This window comes from Seriola dumerili, unplaced genomic scaffold (genome assembly GCF_002260705.1).
Source record: "Seriola dumerili isolate Sdu_G_001 unplaced genomic scaffold, Sdu_1.0 BDQW01001240.1, whole genome shotgun sequence".
Lineage (NCBI taxonomy): Eukaryota > Metazoa > Chordata > Actinopteri > Carangiformes > Carangidae > Seriola > Seriola dumerili.
In genome coordinates, this window is record NW_019175495.1 from 698,538 (window position 1) to 713,394 (window position 14,857).

The 14,857-nt window shown below is 40.3% G+C and overlaps 1 protein-coding gene across 2 annotated transcripts in view; it reads right to left on the reverse strand.

The window, feature by feature from the left end:
- Positions 1 to 1,213: 1,213 nt before the first annotated feature.
- LOC111238229 (smoothelin-like protein 2) overlaps positions 1,214 to 14,857 on the reverse strand; it is a 32,200-nt gene continuing 18,556 nt past the window's right edge. For both annotated transcript variants that reach the window (XM_022767643.1, XM_022767644.1), the window contains exons 3-10: positions 10,524 to 10,605; positions 9,650 to 9,904; positions 9,506 to 9,568; positions 9,360 to 9,420; positions 9,123 to 9,269; positions 8,899 to 9,022; positions 6,664 to 6,815; positions 1,214 to 2,010 (exon numbers count right to left, since the gene is read on the reverse strand). In XM_022767643.1, coding sequence (XP_022623364.1) covers positions 1,884 to 2,010; positions 6,664 to 6,815; positions 8,899 to 9,022; positions 9,123 to 9,269; positions 9,360 to 9,420; positions 9,506 to 9,568; positions 9,650 to 9,904; positions 10,524 to 10,605 — 1,011 coding nt within the window. In that variant the 3' untranslated portion in view covers positions 1,214 to 1,883. The remainder of the gene's footprint in view (positions 2,011 to 6,663; positions 6,816 to 8,898; positions 9,023 to 9,122; positions 9,270 to 9,359; positions 9,421 to 9,505; positions 9,569 to 9,649; positions 9,905 to 10,523; positions 10,606 to 14,857) is intronic.

Here is a 14,857-nt window from a genome sequence, read left to right on the forward strand (position 1 = left end):
GAGGACCTGAGTAACAACACTACAGGACTGTATAATACAAATGTGTTATAATAACAGAGCAAAGATCAGGGGAAAATAACAAAACTTCTATTCATATATTTATTCATATAAATTTAATTCATTTATATTATATTTATATTAATTATATTCATTCATTGACCTAATGATTAATTCAGTCATTGCTTCATTTCCGCAGGAGTCTCGTAAGATTGTCAATGGTCTATGTGAAAATAAAATACCAGTAGCCTATAATATATATAATAATTTAATTTGCTTTTGAAATTGTTTTAAAAATGCCATAAAACTAACCAAACTCTGAAGTCAGGGTAGGAATAATAATATCATGTCTAATCACCCATGTGTTATGAAAGACATGGCTCCATATTTGAAAAGCCAAATGCCCAAATAACACAGAAAAGTGATTCCTTTTTATAACTCTGTCAGACTCACTAAACAACCTGCTGCTCTTATAAAAAATATCAATCTATCTATCTATCTATCTATCTATCTATCTATCTATCTATCTATCTATCTATCTATCTTAAACAAACCGGACAGTGAAATTATCCCACAAAACATTTCCAAGTAGATCACAGGGCTGTTAAATCTCCAGCACAGTTCACACAGTGATATTATCACACCTGATTCCTGATGGAGAGAACTTCACTCACTTCAGGAGATGAGACACACTTTCTCAATTTCTCAACATTTTAATTCAAAATATAATAAAAGAACCTCTTTCCCTCTTGTATAAACCGTCTTTGATCATATTATTGTGTTTCTATCATATTGATTTCTTTGTTTAAAGCCTGTTGTTCAGAGCAGAAGAGACGAACTCACGAGAACTGATCAGCTGTTCTTATTCCCCTGCAGCACTACTGTCACTAAATCCCCCCCAGAGCTTCTACAGTTAATATCAAGGGTTTAAAAAAAAAAAACACCTGCAGTGACGTCACTGACTGGGGGTGTGGCCTGAGGTGGATGAGGCTCTATGCAGCATCAGTTTGTTGTTTTTAACAGCCACTAAAAGACTCAAACAAACCGTATGAAGCTGCAAACTGATTCCAGATGAACCTGTTCGTCCTGCATCATGTTAAAGTTTATTTATTTTCTTTTTTCCTCTTCTTCTTGTTTTGTGATTCTACATTTTGTTTTGTCTTTTCTTTTTTCTCCCGTTTGATCCTCTGTAAGAAACACAATCTCTACATTTAGGTGTCAAACAGCACAGTTTATTGATCTCATTCCCATACCTCATCCTCATTTCAGTAACACAATATTAAAGCATGTGGGTGTAAATATCACTCAGCAATCAGCTCATCATCATTTTTTTCCTGCATTTTTTGTGTGTTTTTCCTAATGATGAGACAATTCAAAACCGAGTGTCAATCAAACAATTATAGTTCTTCAGTGACATTTGTGAATCATACATCCATCCTGGTGCAATGTTAAAGTCTAATATTGACTCTAATCTTGTGGTGATAATAAAAGACTTACACAACACAGCAACATTTCAACTCTTTGTCCAATACATCGCAACTACAAACACACACAAATAAAATAAAAAAAAAAACTACTGTTGACAAACCAGCCCTGACATTTGTGTGTCATTAGTGTTAAACAACATGGGTGCACACACATACACAGTGTTCTCCCCAACAATGTCCGAGCTGTGAGCACGTCACCTGCGGCATCTGCAGGAATGTTCACTAATCCACCACCAGGGGGCAGCAAAGTCTTTTCAAAGTGCTACCAAGCCAGCTCTGAATCTCCTTTCAGCTCAGAGTTGGGTGCAGACAATGAAGAACCTGCTGAACACAGCAAAGAGGGGGCTGAAAAAGTCTGAGTCTGAAAGGAGAAAATCTTCAATCCCAGATGTTTGAGCTTCACTCAAACTTGCGCAGGTGGTTGTAGAGGGACTGGACGTAGGTGAAAACACACATGGGGTCTGGTTTACGACCCATGATCATCATGTCGTCCACCTCGATCAGCCGATCACAGCCCGCCTTCACTCTGGAGACACAGACAGAGAAACACAAGTCAGGAGGGAAAGCTTCAACCTGCATGGAAAATTTTGAAAAGTCTTAATTTCATTGTTGTTAAGCTGAAAAAAAGAGCATTTATGGACGATGAAACAGAATACATGATATACAACAGAATGCATATTTGTGTGGAATGGATCAAAATGTTTCAGCTGACTCGGTTTAAGGTTGTTTGGCCTATTGATTAATCTATAAAATATCAGCAAATGTCAGGAAATCACAGTTTCCTAAAGTTGAAGATGCTGTTTTTCATTTCAAAATGCAAAGATATTCAGTTCACAATGATATAAAACAGAGAAAAGCAGCACATTTTCACATTTGAGAAGGTGAAACCAGAGAATATTCTGTATTTTGTCTTGAAAAATGACTTAATTAGTTGATTATCAGAATTTCTGTTGATTGATTGATTGATTGATTCTAACATTGTGTCTTGGATAGTTCTGACGAAAATACAAAATTTTCCTTTACATTCTAACAAATATGTTTTGAGGAGTTAAAGAAGGAGACTATATGTCCTATAAGTCTCTGCTCTGTGATCTCCTTAAGAGGTCAAACCTAAAGCTGCCACTGTATACGAAGGACTGATTCTGTGACCAAGTGAATATTGTTTTTCAGTCAAATCAGCTTAATTCTACAACAGTGTTAAAAGAATAACACATTCATAAATCAAGTGGTATCTTTAAGCCCTGGCATACAGCATGTTCACGTCCATGCAGTGTGCCTGTATAATGTCTGATCTATAGCATGTGGTCTGTAGGTGCAGTATCTGGCTGAGGAAACAATAAGCCGCGCTCCGTGAAGCTATGCAGTCAGGCAAAAGGAATGCACATCTTTCACCAAACACAAAAAAAAGGCATGGCGAAGCAGACAGGACAGGCAGGACTATCGCCATATAAAATGTGTGTATGGTGTTGTCTCGAGTAAAACAGCAACTTCACAGAGGACAATAAAAATCAATGCATAAAAGAAAACAAATTAATAAACATTCAGCCACAATAAAGTAAAGACTTTCATTGTTGATGCAGTCAAGGCCCATAAATCCTTTGAGGCTGATTCAGCAAATTTCAGAAACCACAACTGACTCCCAGTTAACTAATGGGTGTTTGTGCTGTTGCATAATGAGAGCAATGAGAAGTTAAAGGAGTAATCTGACATTTTCAAATAAGGAAAATAAGCATATTCACTTTCATACTGAGAGTTAGATGAAAGGATTAATACCACACTCATGTCTGTGTGTTAAACATGAAGCTACAAACAGCAGGCAATTAATGTACTTTAAGACAGGAAACAGCTAGCCTAGCTCTGTCCACAAATTTAAAACATCCGCCTACCAGCACATCTAAAGCTCGCTAATTAACAAGAACCATCTCATTTGTTGAATGTGTACAAAAAACCAACGAGGAAAAACAACACGTTCTGCTTCCAGCTGGAGTTGTGAAGTGGTTAGCCTATTAGCATAAAAACAGGAAGCAGGGGGCTGCCTCTTTGTAGTTCAAAAATATATATACCAACACTTATAAAGCGCACAAATGAACATGTTGTTTCTCGTTTTTTAACTGTGCACAAACACACAGCTCCATATTGGTATCTCTTCTTGCCTCACTCTCAAAAACATATGGTGTATTTCACCAACTTAATTTAGCCTGTTAGCATGCTAACATTTGCTAATTAACATAACAGTCAACATTAAGGTTTCAAAATATGGGAGATTTTTGTGGGGTTTATTATTATTTATTATTATATAAAACTGAGAAAAGCAGCAAATCCTCACATTTGAGAAGCTAGAACCCGAAAACATTTGGTGTTTTGGCTTGAAATTTTTTTAATTAGTTGTTTATAGCGGTCACTGATTAATCTTCTACTGATTGACTTGAAGCTTCAGCTCTGCATCATATGACAGGTGCCTGTATCAACAAAACGTTCACAAAACAGCCAATATCAGCCTAATATATCTAATTTATCATTAGATAAATGTCACATGAACATAAAATTATTCAGTTTTGTTAAACTTGTTAATTTAACAATGATCAATTAAGAACAGCTGCACACACTACCTGAATCAGGTTGTGAGTTGCCAGGTTGTGGTAACAGATGGGTTGAAATCAATTACGAGGGGATTGACCCCCCCGATTAAGACATAGACCCCCAAAGGGTCGTAAAAACAACAGTCCGGGGAGGGGGGTTGCAATATCTATATATTTTTCTAACCTGTAATTATAACTATTACAATATGTTCCCATATTCATGCTTGGAAGAATTTTGTGATACGATTTCAGACACCCCTAAAGTGGACCGTACCATTTCCTAACCCTGACGTAAAGTCTTGTTTACGTTCCTTACTCTTGTCAGTGGTTCGCGCTGCGTGACTCTGCCCCCGTGCGACAGTGATGGTAAATGTAAGTGGACTATCCCGTTGGTTTAAAACACTTTACTGTGTTAAACACTTGAAGTATCTACAGATAAATGCTGATATCATCTTGTTTCTAACTTTTGCCTCAAGTTACTGTTTAGCCAACTAATGTTAGCTAGTTTCTAACTTTAACCTTAAGTTACAGTTTAGCTAACTAATGTTAGCTAGCGGATAGAGCCCATTCATTTCCAATGTTAGCTTGTCATTTCATTACCAATGACTAATGTTAGCTAACACTGGTGCTCAGTCATGAGCAGTGAGACAGTGGGGGGTTAGTTATTGTAGAGATAAGTTTTGACATCAATATAGAGTTTATTATTTATGTTGATAATCTTTTGTTTGGCTGTGGTGGCTTAGTTAGTATTTTACCTTTTTGGTCTTCTTTAAGAAACACCCTCTTTGTTTTCACTCAGGAATTCGGGAGTTTTATCTGGTTTTGTAATTCAATAATATTAAACTACATGTGTGATGGATGCTTAGTAATTGCATTAGCAGTGGTGGAAAGTAATTAAGTACATTTCAACTTTTTGGCTTCTTACATCTTACAAAAAGCAGTGTTTAATCAGGGTTGGGTTGTAAACAGTCCACCAAATAGTGATTTTTCCCTCTAAACTTTTCACATGGTTTCATTTCCATAAATGTTGAAATGATCTAAATGAATGATATATTAGAAAAAAAAAAAAATTCAAAGATTAGAGAACAAGTCTAAAAACTGAAAACAGATTTGTGAACCAGATCTTTGTTTTTTCTTCTTCCCTCTCTAATTAATCATCTGACGAACCCTCAGATTTATCTGGTGACCCTGTTTGTGAGATGGGATTTTCAGCAGTTAAGGACACGGACAGGAAATCTCGCAACATGCTCCGCACAACGAGTCTGTCCTCTCTTCTTTCTGTGGACATCAATGGACCACCTTTGGAGATCTTTGACCCTACTCCACGTCCTGGTTGAAAGCTGGTCATCGTTTGTCATCATCATGGGTGTGCGAGAAGAAAGCCCAGGAGGGTCAACCCAAACCTCTGTGGTCAATAAATAAGGTAAGACTGATTTGATAGAGTTTGCGTTATGCTACTTTACGGACTGAAACATCACCTTACCTACTCCTTAAAGGCATAGACCACACAAAAAACTGTTTTATAAATAAATAAATAAACCCATATTCCACTTTTCCATAGAATTCATGTTTCTCACTTCTGAATTAATGTAAAAGATAGGATTCACTCCAGCTTAGGCCTTTCGAGCAAATAGACTGAGTCCTATGTTTTCCATTCATTTTGGTATTGGGACCAGTACAGGACACTATATGTAATGTTGAATGAGATGATGTGGAATATTTAGAGTATTGTGGTCTATGCCTTTAATGTTAATCAGGCACAGGCCTAGATGCTTTATGGTGGCAACACATCTGCCCAGCTCTTTGCTAGATTGATGGTGTTTTTGGTTCTGCTACAGCGTTTTGTGGGTCTGTATTTTGGTGGAAATGATGGTCTGCTGTTGTTGTTTGTGTGTGTGGGTCTGATGTTCCGGCAGTTTTGCTCTTGAATTCTTTGTTGGTGAGCCCGTGACTACAAAAGTTGTTGTGTAGTGCATGCTTCATCAACTGGTGTAATTGAATTTGATTCATCATCATCGTCTACAGACTGTAGACAATAAACAAGCATGGTACTGTAGGGATTGTAAGACTTCAATTCATTGAACCACGCGCCTGCGCTGTACTGGGAAAAAAAGTTGATTATTTATAATAAAGGTTGAGGGCCGTGAAAATTACTGGAGTTTCCCAGGAGAAATGACAAAATGGGACGGCGCCGGGAGATCATCGTGAAATACGGGAAACTCCCAGGTATGAATTAGCACTAAAAACAATGTACAACTGAGGCTGATGGGAACGTCATTAGTTTTGCGGGTGATGAATAAAAAAACTGTTATGATGATTCCATAGGATTAGAAGTTAATCAAATTAATCCACTTCATGCAGTTTAATAGCAATCCATTCAATAGTTGCTGATATATTTCACAACAAAACAAAAATATCGACCTTGTGGTGAACATTTTTGTTTTCACCAGAGTCACTAGGATCCATCCTCTGGGGGCCGTGATTGTCCAAATGATATTGTTCAGATATTTCAGTGTGGACTAAAGTGGCTAAAACTGCATCATATCAATAAAACCGACAGAAACAGCATTAACATAAATTGTGATATTGCCGCCACTCACTCTGCGGTTCCAAAGGCTAGCTCGAAGTTGTGTTTACGGTTGCCGGGCGACAGAGCGGTGTAGTCGAACTCCGTTGGGAAGAAAGAGTGGACGAGAGCACAAAACGCCATCCCGTCACTCCAACTGGACGAGAAGTTCTGGATGTCGATGTTCTACGGAGAAACAAAGGAAAAAGATTTCAGTGATGATGTGGCAAGAGTGTGCACGTGTGTTACTGTCATTTCAGACCTCTGTGTGCAGACAGAAGTAGGTAGAAGAACATGACTTGTAAAACTGACTGGCAGCTTGCTGGAGCTTCATGAAGCCATCTCCCCATTTACTGTCTAGCCCATAATTATGATGGATAAAACAGACTTTCCTCTGCTCTCCTGCTTTTTGGTCTGTGACATGCTTTTGAAATCATGTCATTTCAAGGCTATTCTTTATTAGTTTGGAGTTTGTCCTTGAATGAAATGCAACATGTCAAGTCACTGGACGAACCTCTCTCTGTCGTGTGTGTGAGAATGTTTGCTCCCAGTTAATAAGAGTCTGTTGGCTATGACTGTAATCAGATCCACATGGAGCAGCTGGCACAGGGGGCCGTGAAGAAAACAGTACCAGAGTGCAGCGATGTGTCGGTGTACTCACCCATGACCTAAACTCCCTCAGCCCCAAAACCCTCACATATATACACACCTGAAATCACAAGGACACTCACTTCCACACAGCTCTATGGTTGAGAGGCAGATAATTAACACATTAGCACTGTGCTGACGGGGTAAAGCTATAAGAAAGACAGGAGCTATGCTAATTTAAAACAGATGAATTGTATCTCTCATTTCATGCACTTTCAAATTAAAGGACTGTTTTGGAAATTTTGCATCTTTTAGCCCATTTAAAACAAATTGTGTAAACATTTAATTACTGTTCTTTTTGAAATGTTTCTCCTACTTTGGCTAACTATGACACATATACTGAAATATTAAACAATGTCTATCAATGCAATTTTTGTAAAATATATTAATTAACTTATTTTCTGAGCATTTGACAAGAAGATTGATACCACTCTCATGGCTGCACAATAAGTGCATAGCTGGGGCCAGGAGGCAATTAGCTTAGCTTAGCATAGTGTCTAGAAGTAGGTGGAAATACCTAGCCCAGCTCTGTCCAAAGGCAAGAAAATTGAAAAACTGACATTTACCTCTTAACTTTTATAGAAAGAGAAAGGAAAAAACAACAGTTTGTGGTTTCACAGGTAGTTATTTGCTTTCTTGAACAACAACCACGTGTCACAATGAGGTTTCCATCACTTTTTGTGTATGATTGTAACAAATGAGATATAATGTGATAATAATTGAGCTTTAGAGATGCTGATAGACATAATTTTTTAACATTGACAGGAGCCAGGCTAGCTGTTTCCCTCTGCTTCTGGTCTTTATGCTAAGCTAGGCTAGAAACAGCCCCAGTTCCTTAATTAACAGATGTGGGATCTTCTTATGTAACTCTCAGAAACACAGCAAGTAAGTGTATTTTTAAAAAAAAAAACATCTTTAAATAAATCAATCAATACCTACAAAATAGCTACTTAATCATTTCTATACTATAAAATAATATAAATATATAAAATCTACTTGTAAAGATTTGGTCGTCCATCAGTATAATCATAAACGTCTCTTTAAAACCCGGACTTATCTATTTTTGTCAGAGTAACATTATTATGTCGTGACACTGCAGTTGAAAACCTGCCAGAAAGTCAAACCGACAGGGCTAACAGCTGGAAGACATCTTGAAAAGGATAACATGGATTTATTATCTTATTGCATTAACATGGCTGCTGCTGCTGCTGCTGCTTGTGTAGTGCTGGGCTTCAATCTTCCACACAGGACATGAACACACCATCAGCTTTCCACTACATTACCATTTGACAATAACACGACTTTGACAACAATGGAAGCAGACACGCTGGGTTACCTTTCTCAAGCAAGTCTGTGCCAGTTAATTTTCATGCTATTGTGAAATGAAGACACATGAATGAACTGGCACAAAGGTAATCAACTATGATCTGTTCTGAAAAATGGTGCAGTGGCGTAATGGTTATGCAATTTGTAGTTGAAGCTTTGAATTTATCTGGACGTAATATATGGACTAAATGTTATAAAATATGGACCTGTATAGATTTATACTATATAATCTTAAAATATATGTAATGTAATGTAATGACACAAACACATAATCAGAGTTGTGTCTGAAAGATACCTGGTAGCCTATGGTCTTGGAGCGGCACCACTCAAGAAGGATCTGTTTGATGCTGCTGGCGCTGGACACCCCAAAACTCTGAGACCGCTTCAGTTTGGGTTTAGAGTCCACTGGTTTGGGACAGCTGCACAGGAGGAGTTGGAAAGGCGGCAACAAAGATTTATCGGACTTGTATTTACCATTGTTTCCATTGTTACCCAAATGCAACGTTAAATTGCATTTACCTGTTACTTGCTTCAGAGTCCAGTCTCTCAAAGATAGAGCGACGAGCCTGAGCTCCAATGTTACGAGGCAGAGTCTGTGACCTCACCAGTTCCCGCCTCCTCTCTCCTATCTGCCCAAAGGACTTGCCATTGTTTGTATCACCATCTCTGCAGGACGGGAGCACAGAGGGGTAAGACTAACAAAATTTATCTGACCTGTCCTAAAAAGATGTCCTTCCTCTGTCAGTTGACGCTCACCTGTCATGGTGCTGCAGCCCTGAGTAGGTCACAGACTTGCTCGGGGCTGAATTAGCCTTTTCTGGAAAAGACAAACATTCAGAGTAAATCATAATGTTGTAGATTCAAACAGGATATCAGGATATGTGTCTGAGAGCAGGGCTCACCCTGAAGGCGGGGGGATCCCAGAGCTCTGATAGGTGTAGGGGTCCATGTCTTCACAGAAGATACTAACAACAAAGAAAAAGGAAACTGTAATTTAAGAACTTAATCATGCTGCATTCATGTTCGCTAGACAAACGGTTAGCTACCTGATTGAATCGGAGACTCCTCTATCGGTTGGGGCTGGTTGATGGTAGTGAGTGATTGAGGAGGTGAGGCCTCAGAGACAATAGAGGTCCGAGAACCAATGGGACTGCTGGGGGAGTCCGGAGAGCTCTTAATGTCCGCTGTCTTGGTCGTAGCGGTGATGGGGAGGTGGGGCATCCGCATGGCGACAGGGGCTGTGTGCTCGTGTGGGAAGTCGTTGGGTGGAGAGATCTTACCGTGCACCAACATTGAGTGTTCTAGTTGGATACAAAGATTGACAATGATCACATTAATGGAGGTTCTTGGAAAGGGGTCATGGCCAACTGTACAGTTTCCCTGTCTGGAGCGTTTTAGCTATTTATAGTTCAGTGTTTCGGTTTGTCGTCCCACGAACTCTACTCTCATTAGACCCAGTCTCTTCCAGCAAAACAAACAAATTAAAAAAGAAGAGGGAACTGACTGAACTGAAAAGAGGCTGGGAAAATCTGACATTTAATCACTAATATGCATCAAGCTCCAAGAACAGTGGATCCTACATTTCCCATATTCCAACTCAACAGCATGTTTTTGTTAGACCCTCCCTGTCTGAGAGTCTAATATAAGTCTCCCAAAATCCAGACCTTAAGTTTGTAACCCAGGCTTTCAGTTAAAGATTTACAGTCTCTGAGCCCAGGCTAACCAAACTTACCCATGATCCCTGATGACATCAACAGGACCTGACAAATCTCTTCCAGAGCCACAGAAGACAATATACAACTGTTCTCACAGGACTCCCTGTGAGTGAACGGATCTTAAAGTGTGAAATCAGTGGACTGCCCCTTTAAGAGAAAAACTTTTTGAGGCTTCAAACAACCCTGACAGTTATAATGTGGTTACCTGTTGCAGCAGCATGCCCGTTCTCCTGCCCAGCATGTATTGGGGCGGGGTCCACCTCTATTGGCTCCTCTCGCTCAATGCTCTGAAACACACACACACACACACACACACACACACACACACACACACACACACACACACACACACAGAGTCGTGGTTAAGAACAACACACTAACAGCCTTCATTGCTTTTAAAAGGAGCATGAAGTCATGTTTGACCTTCACTGGAGATCGGTAGGAGGGCTGGAAGGAGGCAGAACGAGCTGGAAAACAAGCTTTGGAAGCCAGAGACTTACCTGCTGAATTAATCGTGGTATTGTTCGGTTGTATTGATTACCCTTAGTGTTTGTTTTGCCACAGGGGAGTAAAAACTCTACTTTAATTTTGTGTTGAGATGTTGAAACACTAAAATGTTGTGTTTGGATCAAAGAGAAAGATCAGGGAATCATGTTCCTCTGGTTTGAACAAAAAAAGAAATCCAGATGTCCGCTGCTTATTGAGTCATTGTTGGACCATTTCACTCTTTTCAGGTTTTAGGCTTTTCTTCCAACATATGGGCTTTTATGACACGACTTAATACAAAACAAAACAAATCAACAAATCGGCACGGCACGACTCAACGCACTTCAAAGTCGGACATTTGACGGCACAGACTTCAGAGACGTGTTGTAGGTGTGAGAGGAACCAGGGCGTTCTGTTCTGTGTGTCTATCTCCCCCTCGTGCGATAAGAGCCGGGACGTCTTTGTTTTAAATCAGTCACTGCTGTCGCTGATGTGCTCTGTGATGGGAGAGCTGCCAAAATCTGTCCGGTGATCTGGCGGCGTGACTGCTAGAATGACTGAGATCAGGTTATAATGTCAAACATCATCAGCATCTGAAGTTCAGTGTCTATGTGACCCCGTCTATTTCCCGTCTCTGTGATCAGCGCAGATCCTCAGCAGAGGCTCTCCTTCCTCTCTCCAAACACAATCAGCCACATGGAAACAGCTAATCACCATCCCCAGCAGATACTTCTATCTCAAACTCTTGACCGTGTGGTGCCGCTGACCCACATAGGTTGTGGGTCAAGCTGTCACTTTCCATGCGGCCCTGTCAGACAGATAGATGGAGCTTTAGTGTGTCGATAGTCACAGAACAACACAGCTCAGGTCAACAGTGCAGCGCTGATAGCTGCGCACGTTTTATCAAGGTCACATGTCACGTTGTATCTGTGTCGGTCTAACAGACCCTCAAACAGGTTTTCAGGAGCCGTCACGCAGCCCCGGGCGGCCGTGTAGGAGACCCTCCGCTCTTTGGAAACAAATTACAAACGAACAGCTGGTTGTGTTTCAGACTTGGCTGTCACAGTGGAACTAAATAGACGGGGCTGATTCCTGTGCCGTGTTTGACTGAGAACATTATTTCACCACTGATGCATCTGATGCACAGAGTCTGTGTTTAGATAAATTCAGCGTGTTTGGAAGCAAAACTGCAGCATCTGGTCGAAAAGCACAAAATGAAGGTGGATGTGATTACACGGAAAACCTGAAGCTGCTAAATGCTGCGCGATTCACAAGCTGGTTAGTTACTCAGTGTCCTGTTTCATGCTCAGTAGGCAAACAAAGCAAAACCAAAACAGCGAGCTTAAAGGTGCTAAAGTGGTAAAAAATAATAATAAAATATTAATTTACTGTGTGTGTGTCACTACAAACGACCCCCTTTAAATTACACAGTTATTTTATCTATTGATCATGTAAGAATGTAGATTACAGCTGTTTTAAAGAGACTGTCCTATGAGTTATTATGACCCATGGTTACGTTTTGTTGCTAGGAGACATCTAGTGGCTGTAGTATTTATGACAGGAGCGGAGGGAAAAGTGCGGTGACGTAGTATAAAGAGCGACAAAGTCCACGACAGGAAGAGGTTGTGGCGGATGGAGATACAGTGCGTGCTGCAGGTGCCCTTGTGCGTAGGAATACGGTAGGAAAGGGCTGTTTAACATCAAGATAAAGTGGTGAAATATTTCACAATAAAGCGTTCACTTAAACTGATATTAGCTTTTTCTTCCATGGGCTTATTTTTAAAAGTAGCTAAACACGTTTTTGCGGATGGCTCCATCCACAGCAGCTCTTCACTCAGCTCCTGAGCCGAACTGATCTGAATCCACTGCAGGTAACACGCTGACTATAGATAATCACCTCCCACAACCCCACGACAAATAACCCCAAATATCACTTTTAGCAGCTATTAGCTGGGTGAACCAAACTGCTACTCTGCACATAATAAAATGATTTGGCATCAATCACAGTGTTTTAGTGTCACATCATGAATGTGGGTGATTCACCCAATTTAAAAACAAAAACATTTCATCACTTCCTTTTAGTAGTAGTCAGTCATGCAGATAGTTTTCGTTTTATTTGAGACATGTGTCTCAGAGATTTTTGCCTCCAACCCACTACAAAGGAGGTACATGAATTTTTAATTTAAGAACAGCAACAACAATATGAACATTTCTTTCCACAAACAAAGTCCTGGTTTCCTTTGATAATCCACAGTGGATCCACTCTCCCAATGAAAACAGTTGGCAGTGTGTTGTGTGGATTATTTATAGTCACAGGGACAGAAAAGAGATGTAGCCGTTAATTATTGAATCTAATATTTTAATGCCGTGAGCAGCACAAATACTTTTTCATTTACATTCATTGTTTTGGATCGGAGGCACAAAATTTCACAGATGGACGAATAAAACAAGAACTAACGAAACTAAGACCTCGGTTTTGTTCCTGCCGGGCAGAAACTAAAACTATGACTGTATCTGTATGACACACACACAGATAGACACACACACTCGAAGAACAATATGCTGCTCTTTGCTGGTAGATAGCATGCTGTGCTCACTTGAGGAAATGGCTGGGAGTGTGTAAATGTGTGTGTGCGTGTGTGTGTGTGTGTGCCTGAGGTCACCATATAGGAATGCTGCTGGGGTGTGTGTGTGTGTGTGGTTGTGAATGGTCGGGGATTTGGGGGGTTGTCATTTCATAAAAGGGGCGCTGACACCTGGAGCAGAATAAGGAAAAAGTGTGGACTTCTGGAGAAAATATCATTATGTGTGAAAAGGTGAGGGAGGCAGAGGGGAGCAGTTGTATATCGCATGATGAGAAACGGCACGGAGGGACGGTGTAGCGAGGTGGAAACAGCTGGCTATCCAGCAGGAGGGGGGGGGGGGGACAAATTGCAGAAGGCCTGGCTGTGGGGAGGGGAGCTCCCCTGACTGAAGCACTCAGATCATCAGGCGTCCACTGTGGGTCAGAGGGGGAAACATGATCGTGGAGCTGCTCAGGCTCCTGTAAACTCTCTGGTATCTCGAGGTCTTATTTTCTGGCAGAACAAACCGGTGCACTCTTACCGTGGCACATCACTGACAAGGGACCTCAGAACATGATACACCCATCGCATTTGTGCACGCATGAACACACACTTTGGCTGAAAAACCACATGAGCAGGCACATAAACATGAAGTGATATCTGCGGGATATACCCTGCACTCGATGTACTGATATATTGTTTTTAAATCAAGATATCGGCTACACAGCTACTGCGAAGTGATGTCGGACCTCGAGCTGCTTCCTTGCCTTGACCAAAGTTCAAATATTGTATTTCTTCATTCGTGCTTTATCGATTTATCCTTTTTCTTCCTGTTTGTTTTGTGCCAAATGTGTGAATTTGAGATTGTTTCGTCGTGAGAGTGAGAGGGAAAGAAAACATCATTCCCTCCTTTGTTACTAAAGGTGAACAGGACCCACTGATAAAGACCACATCCGCATTGATTGGCATTATATCATAGCCAGGAAGCTAACAGGTGCAATGTTCTCCCATAGGTCAATACTGCTGCTTACAGCTACACAGTAAATATTTATACATTGAGTAGCTGTAAGTCTGAACCATTGAAAACCTGTGTAAATATACAGCTGCTCTAAAGTGACTCAGTGCTCATAGTAACTTCCATCTCCATCAGTCTGAGAGAACTGGTCCTAAACATCTTTATGATTCCAAGATTGAAAAGAAAAGCTCGTCTTAAACTTTCCATATAAAATAAAATTAGCATTAGCATCAGTAGCATTGCAGAGATATTGAGAAAATATCCCATTTTACTTCCTGCTTTTTTAGCGACAAGTGTCACTGTTTTTTGAGTATTTTATTCTTTGAGCTTTCTCACAGTACTGCCAGCATACATAAAGACTCTTGGATTGATACTTGACATCAGACCTAAAAACTGGACCTGTGCTAAGAGTCCAGGTCTGGATGAAACCCTGTATCCTTGTAAATTAGGGATCAAATTTAAACAGATCACCAC